This window comes from Leishmania donovani, chromosome 28 (assembly GCF_000227135.1).
Source record: "Leishmania donovani BPK282A1 complete genome, chromosome 28".
Classification (NCBI taxonomy): domain Eukaryota; phylum Euglenozoa; class Kinetoplastea; order Trypanosomatida; family Trypanosomatidae; genus Leishmania; species Leishmania donovani.
The window spans coordinates 605,152-623,116 of NC_018255.1; the positions used below are offsets into that span (position 1 = coordinate 605,152).

General features: G+C 61.2%; 5 protein-coding genes across 5 annotated transcripts; all 5 read right to left on the reverse strand.

Moving 5' to 3' along the window:
* Positions 1 to 4,200: 4,200 nt before the first annotated feature.
* On the reverse strand, positions 4,201 to 5,448 carry LDBPK_281710 (phosphonopyruvate decarboxylase-like protein; the record flags this gene model as incomplete). The annotated part of the gene is made up of 1 exon (XM_003862222.1): positions 4,201 to 5,448. One exon carries the CDS (start codon positions 5,446 to 5,448, stop codon positions 4,201 to 4,203), a length of 1,248 nt encoding a protein of 415 aa, XP_003862270.1.
* Positions 5,449 to 6,978: 1,530 nt separating this feature from the next.
* LDBPK_281720 (hypothetical protein, conserved) lies at positions 6,979 to 8,259 on the reverse strand (the record flags this gene model as incomplete). The annotated part of the gene is made up of 1 exon (XM_003862223.1): positions 6,979 to 8,259. One exon carries the CDS (start codon positions 8,257 to 8,259, stop codon positions 6,979 to 6,981), a length of 1,281 nt encoding a protein of 426 aa, XP_003862271.1.
* A 616-nt stretch (positions 8,260 to 8,875) lies between these two features.
* On the reverse strand, positions 8,876 to 12,715 carry LDBPK_281730 (helicase-like protein; the record flags this gene model as incomplete). The annotated part of the gene is made up of 1 exon (XM_003862224.1): positions 8,876 to 12,715. The coding sequence occupies one exon, from the start codon at positions 12,713 to 12,715 to the stop codon at positions 8,876 to 8,878; it is 3,840 nt and encodes a 1,279-aa protein (XP_003862272.1).
* A 1,139-nt stretch (positions 12,716 to 13,854) lies between these two features.
* LDBPK_281740 (hypothetical protein, conserved) lies at positions 13,855 to 14,853 on the reverse strand (the record flags this gene model as incomplete). Its single annotated transcript, XM_003862225.1, has 1 exon — positions 13,855 to 14,853. One exon carries the CDS (start codon positions 14,851 to 14,853, stop codon positions 13,855 to 13,857), a length of 999 nt encoding a protein of 332 aa, XP_003862273.1.
* An 880-nt stretch (positions 14,854 to 15,733) lies between these two features.
* Positions 15,734 to 17,743, reverse strand: LDBPK_281750 (hypothetical protein, conserved; the record flags this gene model as incomplete). The annotated part of the gene is made up of 1 exon (XM_003862226.1): positions 15,734 to 17,743. The coding sequence occupies one exon, from the start codon at positions 17,741 to 17,743 to the stop codon at positions 15,734 to 15,736; it is 2,010 nt and encodes a 669-aa protein (XP_003862274.1).
* Between the last annotated feature and the right edge of the window lie 222 nt (positions 17,744 to 17,965).

A 17,965-nucleotide genomic window follows, 5' to 3' on the forward strand; every position in this document is an offset into this window, starting at 1 on the left:
GTCTCGGCAAGGCAGACGAGTCCCGGCAAGGCAGACGAGTCTCGGCAAGGCAGACGAGCCCCGGCAAGGCAAAGGAGCGCCGGCAGTGCAGAGGAGCCCCAGCAAGCCAGCGAGGGGCCCGGCAAGGCAACGGAGGTGCCGAGGAGAGCCCTCCCCACCTGGCGGGCAGACGAGGTCTCGGCGAGGCAGAACACCGGAAAGCCGAAGATAGCCCCGCAAACCGTGTGTGTGCTTACAGGGAGCTCGCGGACGCCAGAGCGGAGAACCACCGGCGAACCCAACCGGCTACGACAGAGGCGCCCTGCAAAAGGCTCGTTTGGATAGCCTGGGAAAGCCGCATGGCGTTGAAGCGCACTGAAGCAGCCATCTTGGGCCTACTAAGCGCTACGCCACTGTATATGGTTTTAAGCGAAGTGAATGTTTTCCTTGCTTCAAGGCACGCGAATGGCAAGCCTAGCAGTGGGAAGCAACGCCGGGTACTGGACTACGGGCTAGGTCCGGATGAGGCACTAGCTACCGGCGCGTGGACTAGCACTCAGCCATCAGAGCACTATAGTATGGCAGGTGACTGAGGCAGCAGAAAGGATCGCTTGTGTCGGAAGCAACAGCATCTCACCTCCCAAAAAAGAGTGGACTGGTGGGAAGCGCACAACCCTCCACGTGAAAAGGGCGCTGAAAGAGCTGGATTGGACGTTTTTGGACGGTAGTTGCGGAATGTCGTGAACGAAGTCGGCGACTCCTGAGGCAATTGATGGAAAATGGTGGATCCGGCCGACTGTAGCGTTCGCTGTGGGCCTGCCAACTTATGCCTTCTCTAATGTCTTCATCCACATACCCTTATCCTCCCTCGCTGTTTTCCCCCATCTCTCTCCCTCCGTTTCACTGGCGCACACCTCATCTAACAGCAACGCAAGCGGTGAGGGCGCTGCTCTCACTGCCTAGCACACTCGGAGAAAAGAAAGACATACAGCGGGGCGGAAGAAAAGCGAGAGCAGCGTTGTCTCTGTCGCGCATGCTTACCGTGCTCGCTCACAGACACAAAAAAAGCGCGGAGCAGCAGCTCTTTCTTTGATCCTCGTGGGAAAACGGCTAGTTGGGCCCCGTTTTTGCTGGCCCCTTTGTACGTGTGTGTGCCTCGTACTCCTCGGACGTGGGCGCGTAAGCCCGCATTGCCCTGGCAGAACTTTCAATTTTCCCCTCCTCCCATTCTTGCTTCTCTGATCTCTGTTCTCCGTCACACTCCGTCTTTTCCCTCGATTCCTGTCTCATCCCCGCTGCCGGAAGAGAAGGAAAAAAAGAAACGAAGAAAAGTTCCTTCTCATCACAGACTCACTCGCACGCCCTGTTCTCTTCATTTGTTTTCCTTTCGCTTGCGTACGTCGTTCTCCGTAGTTTCCCCTCGTTGTTGCCCCCCCCCTCACGTTTGTGTGTCTTTCCTTCTCTCTGCCGCTCTTGTTTCTCATCTCGCGCGCTCCTCCGTTTTTCCGCCCCCTTCGGCTCCCTCTCTCTGTGCGTGCGTGTGTCTTCTCCGCTTTCCCTCTTTTTCCTTGTTTCTTGCTCTTGTTCGTTGGTCTCTCCCCTCCCCCCTCCTCCTGCATGCGCGTGCTGCCTTCGTCACAGGTGTTTTGTTGTGTTCGCGTTGCTTTACCCTTCGCTTCCATTTTGTTCCCTCCCCCTCCCCGCACTCCAGACACACACACACACACTTCTGTATCTCTTTTTTCTTTCCTCTTCTTGTGTTTCTCCTCTGTTGTTGCTTCGCCAGCCTTTAGCTCACGCAGCTCTCTCCCCCCTCTGCCCCCTCCCCTCCTCGTGCGCCCTCCCTCTTCCGGCGTCTTCGACCGTGTCTTCGCTCAACTTCGAGTCACCTGTGTGGTCGCTGGAGCAGCTCGACCCTATTTTCATCTCTCCCCCCTCTCCTCTCTCTTCGGTGTGTGATCGCGTGCCGCAGTGACGCGTGTGGTCCCCCCTTGTCACGTCTCCACAAGTCTCTCTCGCGCGTGCGCTTCGTCTGTCGGGGGCATCATTGTTAACTATCCCTTGACGGACGTCGCCAAGGCGCGCGCGGCGGATGGAGCCTACGCAGCCTCAATCCAGCGCCGACAGCCGCGCGTCGGAAGAGCAGCCGCAGTGGCTTTTTCCCGACGCTGACCCAAGCGCGGTGTCGGCGCAACCATTCGTGTGCGACCCCTACGGCGGCGTGCCGCGTAGGGAGGACTATGATCCGTGCAACACGGCGCAGCCGCCGCCGCCGCGGACACATGATCACGATATGCAAGCCACTTTTCGCTCCTTCCGCGGCGTTGTGCTCAGCACGCAATCCTGGGGTGTTCAGTGGACGGAGGCGACGGACACGAGTGTCAAGCGCTGGGTGCAACGAGCCTTGAAGGTGGACGACGTGGAGGATCCGTCTTCGTCATCGCCCTGGGCGCCGTCCTCGCCTCGGGCCGCGTCATCTGGCCGCCCCAGCAACGACGACTCGGCGTGCGAGTACCGAGAGTGTTCACCACGTGGGGCAACCACGACAGCGCCGCCGCAAAGAGACTCCCAAACGTTGCAGCGGCGCCAGCACCCACACCCGGCTCGGGGGAAAGGCGCCTGAAGCGCGCAGTGGCGGTGGCGCAGACCAAAGCGCGCCGTCACCCACCACCACCACCGCCACCCCCTATTTCCTTCCGTGTCTCCATTACCACGTCAAGTCAACGTGAATCTGTCTTCGTCGTTGTCGTCTTGTATCGTTTTTTTTTGTATTATGATCCGCTTCTTGTATGGTCGTGGGCGCTCCCGTTCCTCTGCGTGGGCACGTGCACTTTCCTCAAATACAGAATCGCTGCTTGCTCTCGCTGCTGTTGGAGCCAAACACCACTTCTACTTGTTGCAATTGTGTGTCTGTGTGTGTGTGTGTGTGTGTGTGTGTGTGTGTCATGCGAAGTCGTGCAAGCCCTCCCTTGGTTGCGGGCAGCCAAGTGTTTCCGTTCACGCAGCAGGGAAGCCCTGAAGTGTCCGCTCGCCTCAGGACATGCTGGGTGTTGTACTCGAGTTGCTGTTTGCGGCATGTAGCTTAACGGTTGTTGAGCATCTCAGAACGTAATATGCTGTGGTTGCTTGCGTCTTTGCGGGCGTATGTGCCCTGTGTACGCATGTGAATGTGTTGTACGGGCAGAGGCAGATCCGACTCGTCCTACCACTTTTTCTTTGGCTTGCCCACTCATCCACTTCATACACACACACAAACACACATCCTCTGCGCTGGCGTGGGGCGAGAGAGTGGGACGGGGAGGGGGGCATCACGTGAGCGGTGGGGAGTTGTCTCCCTGTTGGTGAGGATGCTTCCATCATCACCACCCCTGTGCGAAGCAAGATGTGTCGCACAGACGCGCACGCACGGGCACGCGCTCGTTGATGTTAGTACTTGTGTCTCCTCTTCACATTACCTCCCCACCCACACCCCACATCTTCATTTTGGTTTTTGTTGCTTCTCACTTGATCACGGCGTCGCCCGGACGCCCGGGTGGAGGAAGGGAAGGGCTTATCACAGCCGACGGTCGGCTATTCATCCTCGAAAAGAAAGAAAAATAATAATAACGGAGCACAGATTAAGATGGAAATCTCTTGTGCGCCTGTGATAGACGCGAGAGAGGACTAGCGCATAAAGGGCGTGTCACAGCTTGTAACGTAGGTGTGCATGGTTAGATATGTGGCACCTCTCTCTCCCGCTTGTTGTTGGCGAGCGAGAGAGAAATTGGAATGCATGTACCATGTTTAGAGTGACCCGCACACATCCTCGAGGTGCAGTACGGCAGACGAATCAAAACACATCCGCAATACTGGAAGGGGGAGGAGGCGGGATGCGCGCTGCCATGTGCAGCGCAGTGATGCGAAATGGGGCAGGAGTCGTGAGAGTAACGAAAGGCAGGCCTGCCACCCTTTCATGGTGTGGTGGCATGCTCGGCAGTGTCGTTTCGCTTTGGTTGCCTCTTCGCCTTCCTTGCGGTCCGCCCAATAACCTCCAGCTGGGGGGGGGGAGGAGGGGTCACGTACCGATCTTCTTCCGCACAGCCTGCCGTGTCACCAAGTGTGATGATGTATCCGCCTGCCAGTCCTCGCTCCCTACCCTTCCCTTCGCTGCCTTTGTCTTTTTGTGTAATCCGCAAGGACAGACACACGCACACACGCACACACGCACACACGCACGCATGGTTACGCATTGAGCCGATTCAAGAATTCGGAAAAGCGAAGCTTCTCCGCCTGCAGATTTCGGCGTACCTTCCCGTCAGCAGGCGAGGTCCTCGTCTTGCTCACCACCACCTCCACAAAGGCTGGGCCGTCGCACTGACGCAGCTCAGCCAAAGCAGCGACAAGGTCGCCAAGCTCAATCACGGGTTCCTCGCGCACGGCGAAGTACCCGCAGGCCTTGGCCACGCCCGTCAGTGAGGCATCAAAGGCCGCCGTCATCTGGCCGCCCTCCATCGAGTAGCAGCCGTCGTTAACCACAATATGCTTGAAGTTCTGCAGCAGTCCGGCACCGGTGGTGACGTCCTTCATCGCTTTGAGGCCACCGTTCGTCGCCATCGCGTTGAGGTGCACAAGGGCCGCCCCGTCGCCCTCGATGCAGACAACCTGTAGCGACGGCCGCGACAAGGCAATACCCGTCGCCACGCCTGTCGCATGGCCCGGCGAGTCTGCCAGCAGAAGATCCTGCACGGCTGTGTCGCCGGAAACCATCGCCCGCGCACGGCGCAGAGACTCCTGCACGCTCCCGCAGCTGCACACAAACGCGTCCGTTGCATTGAACTGGCGACACACTTGATTGGCGACTGCGTCATGGTCAAGTGGCGCCGTGGGAAGCGCGTCCGCCTCTGGGCGTCGCTGCATGTATGGCGCGATTGTTCCGGGCTCCAGCAGCACCGCGAACGGTGTCTTCTCGGAGTCCAAGTGGTGGTACGCCTTGTCCATTGTCACGTCCCAGTTCATTGCAACATCGAGGCTGTTGCCCATGATCGCGTACGGGATGCCGACGGCGGCCAAGCAGTGTTCCGTCAGTCGACCCTGTGCAACCAGCCCCGGCTTCGCCTGCTCGTCCGCGGTGTCGAGCTTGCCGCGCCAGCTAATGAGCATCAAGCATGGCATGCGGTAGGCATCCTGATTGAAAAGGGTCAGCAAGGGGTTCATTGAGTCCCCAATCCCGCTGTTCTGCATGAACACACATGGGACGCGCAGGGTGGACAGGTAGTAGCCGGCCGCCATCGCCACGGCGTTGCCGCAGTTGGTCGCCATCACGTACTCGCCCGCTGCCGTGTTATCGGCCAGGTACGAGGTGAGGGGGCACAAGTAGTAGTCTGGCATCCCAAAGAAGGCGCTGGTGCCGTGTTCCTTGAGGGACCGGACCAGGTACTCGGGCGAGAGCTGTTTGTTGCCCTCCAGAGCGCGGCGGCAGCAGCGCAGCATGGGAAGGGGACAGAGGGAAACGAAAGGTGATGAGGATGCGTGGGTCGCAAAGCCCGCGCTGAGCACAGTGCGTGGGGGATAACGAAGAGAAGGCTAAAGTCGCGGAGGAAACGGAGAGGGGCAACGAGGAGCTTCTCGAGGTACAGCGAGCAGGAAACTTGGGACACCCATGCACGCCGGTCACCGCGTGATACGGAGACGCTGAGGCAGTGCAAGGCCAAAGAAGAACGGGCACGCACGATGCAGAACGCAAAGGAAAAGAAGCAAGCACGTAGCGCAGCCAACGCAAGGGGCTCTGTGGTGGCGTGCAATGTGGTGGGAGGTTTCGGGCGCGCGACCGTCTTCGTCATGTTCGCCAGAGGCGGGACGGACTCTCTTCACTAGACGGTCCTCCCGCGGGAGAATCCAACCGGTCGAAGGCACGGCGTCTCTGTCGCTGAAACGCCAGGTTGACGAGACGCGGCGGAGCATGTGAGGGGCGAAAGAAGGCAGAAACGAGATGGAGAGCCGTTCGGGGAGTGCGAGTGGGAAAAGCAAGGGAAAGCGATGGCATAAAAAGAGCAAAGAGGCGTGGGGGTGTGCCGCTGCAGAAAAAGCAACGCGCGCCCTCTATGGGGCAGCGGACCCCCCCTCCTCCCATCGCGCCGCCTCCACACGTTGTTCCACACTGTCGACGGCCGTATAACCGTTTTGTCCTCAATGTCGGCCAAAGGCGCGTGAGTGGCATATCAACTCAGTGGGATATCAGTGAGAAAAAGGGCATGGAAGCGAAGAGTTTTGCTTTTCTTGTTGTTCGATCGGCAGCCTCTCGCCCTCTCGCACACACACACACACTCGCCCCTTTCACTGGAGGGCTGGTGAACCCACGTGAAAGCAACGTCGAGAAGCGAAAGCGCACGGAAGAGGCGCGCACGTGCCGATGACGACCACACCAGCAGCCGTCGCACGGCGACGAGAACGTCTTTTCTCATTTTTTTTTTCATTTTAACGCGTTCGTTCTCTGCCGCACAGCATGAGCTGAATGCCACTCTACACCCCAGGCCCGTCACAGGCCACCCATCACGTGGCGTGAAGCAGCGGTAGGCGCGCGTTACAGCGATGCGCCGACTCGTCCATCTGAGCACGGCTCCTGTCTCCCCACCCACCCACCCCCGCTCCGCAGGCAGCCTCACAGCCGCTCCCGTTGCGCCGAGCGACACACGCTCGAGCCACGCTGACACTCTGCCGAGCATACCCATGGTGCAAACATCTCCACTGTTGCCGGTGGCTCTCACGCAGCGCCATCCAGGACCTGACCGCCGGCATCCGTAGCGATGCATCACACTGGCCTCCCCGTGTCGCAGGCGCTGGACCCTGTCGGGGCCAGGTGCGGTGGCTCGGCATTGGCAGGGATAGGGGGACGGCGGCGGCTCGGCTTCTCCACAGAGAGTGCGGGGTGCACAGGGCCCTGACACATACCACGCCGGGGTGTTCCCCGCGTCATTAGGGGGCGCCTTTCGCCTTGACTCTGGAGAAAAAGAGGGATCACTCTCACCCCCCTCCGGCGCTGCCGATAGACACGGTGAGGAGAAACGCGGACGGTGTCTGGGGATGACGGCACTGGCCAGCCAGCAGCAGCAGGCCCTTCTCTGTGTGCACCACAGTCGGTGTGTAGCGCCAGTGAGGTAGCTTCCCACTCACCACTGCCGGTGTCGCACAGCGCGCGTGAGCCTCCATTGTGTTTGCCTGAAGGTGGCAGCAGACGAGCTTGACGGCGTCATTGCCCTCGGATATGTTCTTGCCACCCAGAAAAGCAGCGCACACGTACGTCGCGCTGTCAGATAGCCGCAGCGCGAACACACCGCCGGCATGGCCGTTCGACGGTGGCAAGACGCGTTGCGGGACATCAGCGCGCCACTCCTCTTCCCCGGGTGTACCATCATCGGGTTGTGGAGGCACCACCACCGACCACGCCTCCGTGGCGAGGTCAAACCTCCACACGTCGGAAAAGCTGCGCAGGTCACCATTCACGAAATGCGCGCCGCCGTAGAGTACAAACGTTGTCGGTGCCACAAACAGCAGACTCAGCGACAGCAGCCGCGGCGCCGGAGACGGCAGTGACGAAGGTGAGGCGAGGACTCGCCACACTCCCGCTTGCACGTCGCACACGTACAGGTCGCTGGACTGCTCCTGGGTGTCCGTTTCGCCTCCAAAGATGTAGAGGCGACCAGCGTGTCCGCCAGCACCGTGCCGCACACGTGCCTCGGGCGGGGTGCCGATGCAGTGCACCTCGTCCACCTGCACCATCACAGGCGTTGCGTCTGCGTCGACATGCAAGGCGACGGCGTACAGTGTGTTGCGTCGGTTCATGTCAGAGCCAAGCCCGCCAAACAGGTAGGCGACAGGGGCTGCAGTAGTGCAGACGCTGGACGATGCCGAAGCAGCGGTCGCTGTGGCTGGCGTCGCGTCAACGCCAACCGCCGACACCACCGTGGTCAGTGTGGCACCGTCACACTCGAGCGCGTCCACAGGCGGCAGTCGCACCCACTGAAGCGCAGGCAGGAGGGCGGTGCGTGCCACCAGCGGGGTCGCAGAAACGCTCCCATTGGAGTAGCCACCGCACACGAGCACCCACGACTCGCGCGGCGATGCCGCGGACACGTCGATGGGCATTGTCGGGTACACGACTGCGGAGCAGTGCCCCTCGCGCCGGTTCAGAAGGTCGATAGGGTCATCATCGTCATCGTCTTCGCTGCTGGATGGCGGGTGAAGAACGAGATTAGCAGCGTCCAGCAGAGGGCACTCCACCCACCGCATCTGTAGTGACTCCATCTGGACAATGCAGACTCACTGTGTGGGTGTGTCTACCCGAAGGGGGCAAGCCAGTAACGTGGCAGACACTCTTTTAGACTTTGAACAGATTGATAACAACCAATGGCCAAGGGTCCGAGCGCGCATCAGGAAGCGCAGACACCCCGCGCACCAACACCACAGAAAATCATGCGAAAGGCGCAACAGCGAGAGAGAGAAGAGAGAAGGCGTAGAGCACAAACAAAAAAAAAACGGCAGCTCAAAGCAATGCAGTGCAGAGAGGAGATCCCCTGCCATGTGCTGCCCACAAGGGCCGCGCACACGGTTGGCGGCACGTCCATGGACCGTTTCGACGGCACGTCAAGACGCCAGAAGGTCTTGGTCCGCATCCAGGCCACTCGGTTCCTTTGCGCGCGTTCCCCTGCGGCTGACCTGGGAAAAGGGTGTACGGCGGGAGGGGGAGAGGGGCGCGGGGGGTTGGCGGATCAGGAAGCAAAGTTGAAGCAGAGGCAGCACTTCAGAAGACGGCACCGATGGTCGTATGCTTTCTTTTCCCGACCTCGTTGGGGGCTAGGGATGGGGATGGGGGGAGGGGGGGGGCAGTGGAGAGCGACAGGCCAAGTCCTGATCACGCTCCTCATTCAAAAGCATCCTCCCCCTCCTCCTCCTCCTCCCCACTGCCGCTGCTGTCAAAGAAGTTCTTCGTCAGAGATTGAATGGCATCCTGCAAGACCTGCCGCGAGACATCGCCAGTGGCGGCGGCGGTTTCGTACAGCAACTTCACAGCAGTGCAGGCGAGAGGCGAGTGAGGCAGGCCAGCGCCGGCTGTGGCACTTTGCCGAGCACCAGCGCCAGCGCCGGGAACCGTACGAGCCAGCCGAGCCGCACCACTCCTCTGAGGCGACGAATCACTCGCGGTGGCGTCCAATGCAGGGCCAACAGTGCGATGAGGCCACCACGCCGCTGATGGCGCACGCAGCACCCGTGTAAAAGGAAGCTGCTCCGTGCCCAGCCGAGTTCGTGCTAAACTCGCCGCATCCTGGTGGGCCACCCCTCCAATGTCGTCCCAGGGCACCGCACGATCCGCTGCCGCGGAGGGAGTCGGCAACGGGGAGGTGCTCATGGCAAGTGCACCGAACGCCCGACGCCATTGCGTAAACGACGTCCGCAGCCCCGCGCAGAGTTGCGGCAACGACGACTCTGTCTGCAGTGTTGCACGGCACCACTTCGACAGTCGTTCCTGGTATTCTGGCTGCGCGTACCGCTCGTCCAGCAGCACTACAGCGCCGTAGTCCTTCGTGTGGCGCAGGCAACGACCCAGAGCTTGATTTACGGCGCGCACAGCATCCGTTGTATACCAATCCGAGCCGCTGTAGGCGCGCTGCGCGATGACCTTCCACGACTTCAATGGCTGCAGCGGCAGCCCAAGGCAGAGCACCAGGCGCGCCATGTCGTCCGTAAAGTCGAGTCCTTCGCTCACCTTGCCGCGGTACACAGAGAACAAGAGCGCAGTGCCGCAGCGAGGCGCCTGCGTGCAGTTCTGGAACTGGCAGAGAACCTCCGTCAGCGCCTCGGCCTTGCGCGGCTCCAGAAACAGTTGGGTCGGCGCTGCGGCGTGCGGCGATTGATGTTGCTGCTCCCGCTGCGCCACAAGCAGTACCTCGCGCGTCAGCTTCGCCAATGCCGTTAGAACGGCGTAGTTAGGCACAAAGAGCAGCACCCCGCCGCCGCTGCTCTCACGCAATGTCTGTGTTAGCTGAACCACGGCGCGTGCCACCGTCTTGAGGAAGACTGGGTTCGAGAGAGAGGCGTGCGTACAACGCAGTGGCAACAGCAGCGGCTGCGTCGTCGTCCCATCATGTGTCGATGACGACGACACAGGCAGAGCGGTCAGCGCAGTTAGGCTGTATTGAGTTGGAGGCACCACGTGCAGGCCCTCCAACGTGCGCCACAGGGAGGCCTCCACGCCCAAGTCACGAGCCAGCTGGGGGAAGGGGGAGAGCGTGCCGGAGGCCAGCACGACACGGTGCACCGTCTTGAGGAGGTACGAGAAGGCAAGGCTTCCGTCGAGGCACCGCAGGTCGATCGTCCACTGCGCAACGACCGCATGGGTACGCGCCGCACCACTGTCACCACCCGCCGCCGGATGCGCTTCGGCAACGGCTGCAGCAGCAGAGCGCGCGCCAAAGAGCGAACGCTCAGTGTCGCTGCCGCTCTGGGCAAGTCCATCCCAAGGCGGCGCCGACCGCACCGCAACAGCGAAGGACTGCGGCTTCTGAAGCAGAAAACGGAGCAGCAGGAGCCACCGCTTCAGCGTCGAGAGGCCGAAAACAGAGAAGAGAAACGGATTGAATGTGACACCGAGAGCCATGATGACGCCGTAGGCGCGCTGGAAGAGCTCCAGCGACGCGAGCGCTGGGGCCGGCGCTGCAAAATGCCGCTGCGCCGCCGTGCGCTGCCGATATGCCGCGACGTGGGCCTCCATATCGCGCCGCAGGTGGTGCTCGAGCTGAGTGCCCTGCATGTAGGCGGCCCCGCAGTCCCTGCCGTTGTGTTCGTCGCCCTCACCTTTCTCGTCGCCGCGGTGGCGCTTTTTACCTCGCCGTTCACGATCGTCCGCCGCCTCCATCGCGACGTCGAAGAAGACGCTGAGAGACTGGAAGAGGGTGCACAGAAAGGAGAAGATCTCCACCAAGGTGAAGGCACCGAGGTGCAGCTCTCGTGGATATTGCATGGCGGCAAAGTCATCTTGCGCCACGCCCGCGGTGGAAGAGGCCGCACTCAATGGTTGGCGTGCCAGGGGCACTTGGTTCGACACGAGGGGCTCGAGCTCTGACAGGATGAGAGCCAGCACGGCTCGTGGGCACTCCAGCGAAAGCGCGTCCTGGCACACCGCCGCGACGTTGTGCGCCTCGTCGAAGACGACAACTGCGTTGTTTTTCAGGGCTGCCTCCATCTTCGTCTCGTGGCGAATGAGCGGGTCCAGCAGGTACGGGTAGGTGCAGAAGTTGACATCGGCGTAGAAGACCAGGTCGCGAGCGGCGTAGTAGGGGCACATGTGGCGCGAGGTTCCCTCCAGCACGAGATCCTCCATGTCCCATATCTGGCCACGCTGATGTCCGACCGGCCCCGTAATGGCGCTACACGAGAGCTCGTCGTACTTGTCCACCATCTCGCAGAGCCCCAGAGACACGAGCTTGTCACAAACCTCGCCCAGGTTGTTGCCCTGTACAGGCAACGTGTGGTTCGCCTTGGACGCCATCACCTTGGGGTGGATGCAGTAGCGCTCTCGGCTGCCGAGGATGTTCATGCGAATAGCACTTGTCGCACCATGCAGCCGGCGCAGCTCACGCACCGCCTGCCGAAGCTGCGCGTGCGTGCGCGTGACGTAGTAAACTGTGCAGGGCGGCGGCAGGAAGCGACGGCGCAGCTCTTGCGATCCGGCCACGTCCAGCTCCGCACGGATTTTCCGCTGTGAGTTAACCCGAAAATGCTTGAAGAACGATGGTGGAACCGACCAGCCGTCCGTGCACTCGTCGTCCGTGTCCCCCTCGTTGGCATCGATGTCGCCGCCCGCGACTGGTGCAAGACGTGCGGCACCGCGCTGCTGTGGACCTCGCTGACCCCGACGTCCTTTCGGGGGCGCCTTTCGCTTCTCCCCTGACGGCCGCCGCTGACGCAGATATGCATCAAGTTCTTTGGGGCTCTTGCGCTTTAGCTCCTGCTGGTACCGCAGAACGCTGGATAGCAGCGCCATAGTCTTACCACACCCTGTCGGTACCTCCACGACAGCCACCGGCACGACGTGCGGGCTAGCGGAGTGGAGAACGTCGGCGATCATGCGGATCATCTCCTGTTGCACAGGGTACGGCGTGAACGGCAGCGCCAGCGTCGCGGAATCCGCGAGAGGCAGCGACGACGGCGGCGGCAAGGCAGCGGAAGAGGAGGTCAAGGGAGATGCTGCCAGGGGCGATGCGCTGGTTCCCTCGGGCATGGTTGGCGCCGGCGTAGCCGTTGGGTTGGACCGCTGCGCATCTGCCGAAACCGCCGCAGCTGTCTTTGAGAGCGACGATTCGGCGTTTACGCTCACTGCCGCCGTCGATCGCAGCCTTGGCAGTCGTGTTCGATAGTGGTGCTTACTAGAGCAGGTGTGCACCGCGGTACTGCCAGCATGAGTCAGGTGGCCCAAGCGGGCCTGATTCAGTGGCGTAGCCACTGAGTAAGTTAAAGCGCCCGTGCTCTGCTTAATGCTGGTGGTGCTGGCAGAGCTCCTGGAAGCTCCCGAGGCGAGCACAACCGCAGGTGGGAGCGAATCGTCTGTGGCGACTTGGACGGTGTCGCTACACTTTTCAACCGCCGTCGCAAGCGGCGTTGCACTGTGCATTGAAGTGCCTGAAGAATGCTGGCGCGCCTGCTGATGCTCCAGCTCATCTTCGCACTCTCGATGCAAGAGAATGCCCTTGAGCCGATCTGGCATATGTACGCGAGCGGGTGTGTGTGTGTGTATGTGTGTGTGTGTGTGCGCGTCTGTCTGTAATGAGCTCAAGCAACACAGTAAGTAGTCACGAGGCCGATCTGCCCATGCCCTCTCCCTTTTCTTCCTCGCTCCGCCGCAACCCCCCCCCCTCTTCTCACCGCTTCGCTGCTCTGCGCTCGGTGCGGCGGGGAGAGACGGATAGAGGTGGACCCGATGGAGCGGGTGCAGGTAAGCGTATCTAGATCGGTGCGAATACGCGGAGGAGATGGAGAAAATCCCCGCACCGAGTACGCTCACGGCAACGGGAGAAGCGCACACATGCAACCGAGACGAATAACAGGCGTCGCGGCACAACGTTCCCTCCTCCTTTCTCTCCTTGCACGCGCGCTTTACCTTCTGTGGTCTGGGCTCTGAACTGGTGAGCCGCGCGCGCCGGATGGTCAAAAGATGGCAGCGGCAGCGGCGGCGAATAGAGGAGCGCGGGAGCACCGTGAGGCACACAGAACGAAAAAGAAGCCGATGAAGAATGATGAATACGGGTAAGAGGAGGAGAAGAGGAGAGGCTTTGGAGAAGGCGCACTTGAAGGCAGAAGAGACGACGGGATAGAGTTGCCGCGACCAACACGCGCGTACGCATGCGAGAGTGTGGCACATGCACAATGAGATGAAGGCTGATTGCGACAAGCCGACAGGCACGTCCGCACACACTCACGAAGACGCAAGGACGACAAGAGAGGCAGAGAGAGCGAAGGTGGCGCTTTTAGGTGTGTCTATGCAGTGAAGCACAGCACACGATCAGTGCTAGACGAGAGAAAGTAAAGGGCGAGAGCACCGAGGGAAACAAAGGTGTAAGGGGCAGCAGCACGCGACTTGCTGCGCCGCCTCCAGACGCGTGCTCTTCTCATCTCCCTCTCCCTCTCTGTGTGTGTGTGTGTGTGTGTGTGGCTCTCTCCCCGTGTACACTTACAAGAGAGTGTGCGCATCAACGTTACTTCTCCTATGTGCGCGCATGCAGAAGTGTCTTTCCTTCAGGCCGTGTCCTCCCCTCGGAAGGGAGGAAGCTGACACGACTGACGCATCTGTTTTGCCTGCGCCACTCTTCGGAGGGCGCCTGTAGACCTCGCTGCACGAGGAAAGCGCTAGCGCCACTGTGTGCTTCGTGTCCAGGAGCCGCTGCTGCCCGGCTCGTCGAGGGCGCTTCGCCGCGCCCCAACTCCGTTTGCGAGGGCCGGGGAAGAGGCATACTCGAAGGGCTCAGGCGGCAGGTCGCTCGCCCAGGCAGACGACATGTTAAAGCTGCTGAGGCCAGCTCGATTCGCGAAGCGGTCCGAGTCGAAGTCGGCGGTACTCTGATCACGCTGCCACGAGGCAGCGCCAGGCGACGGACCGTGCGTGCCACTCGAGTAGACCGTAGGCAGACCAGCGCCGCCGCCGTTGAAGCACCCACGTGCACTCGCCAGTGGATGTGGTGTAGGGCACGTCGGAGATGAGTCAGGGTTGGGCGGAGACGGGCTTCCGTGTATCATCGCCTCGGCACCGGGTGCAACGGCTTGCTGGGGGGGCAATTTCATCTGCAGAGCCAGCTTCCGGCGCGACAGCTCCCGTGCCAGCATCGCTGACTGATCCACCTCACCAGCAGACAAGGCGAGCTGCATTAGGCTGATGAGCTCCTTGGTAGAAAGCTGGCGCACATCAGCCGCGCTCACGTTACCCTGCCACCGCGCATAGAGCTGTGGTGCGAAAAACCGGAGCAGGCGGCCAGGCCACGTGGTGGGGCCACAGTGATACACAGAGTGGAACTTGGGGTGCTGCGTCGCGGCACCCTCCTGCGGCGTAGCCCTCCACGAGGAGGACAGAAAAACCTTGAGTGGCGGCTTAGACGCCGCTGTCCCTCGCCGCTGCAGCCCGACTTGCTGTGACGTGGAGGGAGGCTGGTACTTCATGGCGTGTGTTTCCAGTGTAGCGATGTAGGAGGTGTCTGTGTTACTCCACAGCAGTGGGTCGTGTTCCGGGGCGTCATCCTTGGGCGTGCGATACGGCTGTGCAGGCGTGCTCATCGGTGCCGGCGACGCCGCACTACCACGCTCCCACTGCTGCGGTGACTTCCCATTGTACTTGGGGGCGTACATGTCCTGCATCGCGCGCTCCCGGCGAATAAAGAAAAAGGAAAGGAACAGCGGTGGCAGCGAAGAAGTGCGACGGCACCCTCTGCACACACACACACACAGACGAGACGAGAGAAGAGAGGCGGCACACAGAGGAGGTGGGTGACATAAGGAAGCGGGCTGCTATGCGCCACAGGAAAAGGAATGCGGTGTGGAGTACGAGAGGGAGAAGTGTAGTGTAGGGTAGGGTAGGGTAGAGTGGTGCAGTCGTGCAGCGGGGCAGGCGCAGTCCGTGCGCCACACGGGAAAGAGTGAAAACGCGTATGTGATGGTTGTTGATTAAAGACAAATAGACGCACATGCACACACATATATATATAGCAGTGGTGCAGACAATGGAAGTGGAGACGGGTTGCGGAGAGGTGATGGAAGAGGGATAGTGGACCAAGCAATCAGAGAGAGAGAGAGCAGGAGCAGCGGCAGAGTAATATACCGCTCCGCCAATGCAACAAAGGGGTCACCGTGCAACCTGGTTGTCTGGGGAGCACGCCAGTATGGCAGCACCCACGCACACACATACACACGCATGCAGATGTGGGGAGAGCGAGAGAGAAGGCAGCCACGGGAAGAAAAAGCCGATGAAGGCGTCGCTCGTTGGTCGTCTTGGTTCGCTACCGTTGTGGGCGGAGTCCACACGCGCTTCACCAGTGCACACCTCCGTGAACGGGTCTGTGAGAGAAAAGCGAAGGAAGCAATAGAATGATCGGCGTCGCGAAAAAAAAAATTGGAAGTGGATGCTGCGGGCAAGCGACGAAGAACGGCGAGGTTGAGCATGCGCGCAACTTCGACGCTACACCCAGCGCATGATTGTGGCCCTGTCTGTCAATTCTGTACTTGTCCGCCGCACGCTGGGCTACCATGTGAAGTTCCACGAGCTCTTGTCGAGCGACTGGAAAGACGGCAGCGACTTGGTCGATCCCGAGCTGCCGGTGCGGTGCGACGTGGGTGTTGTTGACCGTCGCATGCGCGGCACCATCCGCGGCGACCCAGCGTAGCGCCGCTTGCGCCGCATCACCTTCGCGTAGACCCGCTTCGCCGATGCGTTGGGAGGCAGCGGTACAATGTGGCCAGCATAGGTGTCCACCTCGCCCTCCTTCAGCTGCGTGGCGAGTGAACTGTCGAACAAGAGCCGCTTCATGTCCTCCGCCTCCCGCTCGCGGCGCTCGGAGTTGCGCAGGAGGTGCTGACTACCCCAGCGGTGCGCCTTGCGGAAGGGGTCCTGCGCCTCCGGGATGAACAGCAGCCCTTGGTGCTCCCATACCTTCGTCTCTGACCCACTGGCGACTTCCACCCGCGCCTCGTCGTTCACGAAGCCCACGCCGTCCTCATAGCCCTCGTAGATATCCTGCAGCGTTGTAACATAGCCAGGGTCCACCTCGCCCAGGCCGTTCCACAGAGCCTCTGGCAGCGGCAGCACTGTCACCGTCTCTGCGCCGAGGCACCGCGCCGACTTCATCAGCTCGGAGAGCGCGACGTTCGCGTAGCAGCCTCGCTCCAGCGCGAAGCGCAGCGTTAGCACGCACGCGGCTTCGTTGTACTCGTACGACAGGTCCAGCGGTTTGCGAATGATCGGTCGTGGCGGCTCGCGAAAGTCCTTCAGGCCACTCCTGGAGTGCTGCGCCATCCAGTCAAGGCCGTACTTGTCGCATATTTGCTGGTAGTAGGCGCCTACAATGTTCTGCGGCAGTGCAATGCCGTCGAAGGAGAAGCCCGGGTGCACAACGTCCTCAATAGTGTAGCGATGCCGGTTCTCTGCAGTGACGCGGTCACCAAAGGTGTGAAACCAGTCTCGGCGATCCTCGACACTGGTGGACAGCTGCCGAATGGCGGCAGGGGCCACCATGTCGCCGTCCAGCACTCGAGCACCACCCACGTGGTGCAGACGGAGGGTCAGCGCTTGGTTCCAGAGAAAGCTCGACAGCCGCTGCGCCGTCAGCCTGCGGCTCTGCACATGCAAATCAAAGTAGGCGTCGCGCAACTGTGTGCAGATCAGCTCCTCCACCTTGTTAAACGGCCTACCGTCGGCATGCGTGAGGACAGCGCTCAGCGGCGGGCAAGACAGGAACGGCGCAACGTCGAGGTCAGTCGGCTCGACCGCGATGTGGCGCAGGCGGCGCACGACGCGGCGGCGGTACTCGTCCTGGGTCGGGTGCGGGTACTTCTTTGGTCGCTGCAGCAACTCCCGCAACGAGCGGTCCTTGCCCGTGTAGTTCAGAAAGAGGAAAGCGAAGGCCAGCCAGTTGTGGCGCAGCAGCGCGAACGCCGCGTCCTGCTTGCCACCAAACCACGAAAACCGCTGACAGCCATAGTAGTTGGGGAAGCCGTTCTCGCCAAAGGCCGCGATGGCATCCGCCAATACAGCGCGTGGTACCGACACGTCGCGTAGCACAATGCGGAAGTGGTTGCCGAACAGGTCGCCTGGCATCAGCGGCCGCGTCTCGTAGGAGAAGTCAGACAACTTCATACGCAGGCCTTTGCGCCGGAAGCGCCGGTTCGCCTCGAGGGCGGCCGCAGGCGAAACGTTTTCTAGTCGCACCCGCTGCACTGTATCACCAATGTAGTCCTTGATGCCGGCAACGCTGATGCTGCGCGGGTGGATGCGCAGGATCTGGGCGATGTGAGCCAGTGCATTGCCGTGGGCCATGCGCTGCTTGTGAAGGGTACACTGTAGGTAATGACATCGCTCTCCGTCCGTGCTGCGGTCGAGCACATCCCTCTCGCTTTTCGCGCATGTGCCGGAGACGCACTGCGGCCGCTCTGACTCAAACGCGGACGGCGCTGCACCGGTGCTGGCGCCGTCATCGCACAATCCACTCGTGCGCCCACACAACGAAGAGTCGTGTGACGCGCCGCTGCTTGGCATAACGTCTGCATCAGCTTCACCGCCAGTGAATCCAGGTGCACCCGCAGGCGGCAGCCGTCGCCAATGGCGGTTCTCTTCACGTCGAAGCGCCTCGGCGGCCGCCTCCCGATCCTTCGCCGCCACAGTCTCTTCCTGCAGCTGCTGGAGCCGCGCACGCACGTCGACCTGAAAGAATGACGTCTCCGCGGGACTGGCCTGCGCAGCTTGCGCGGCTGCATCGGG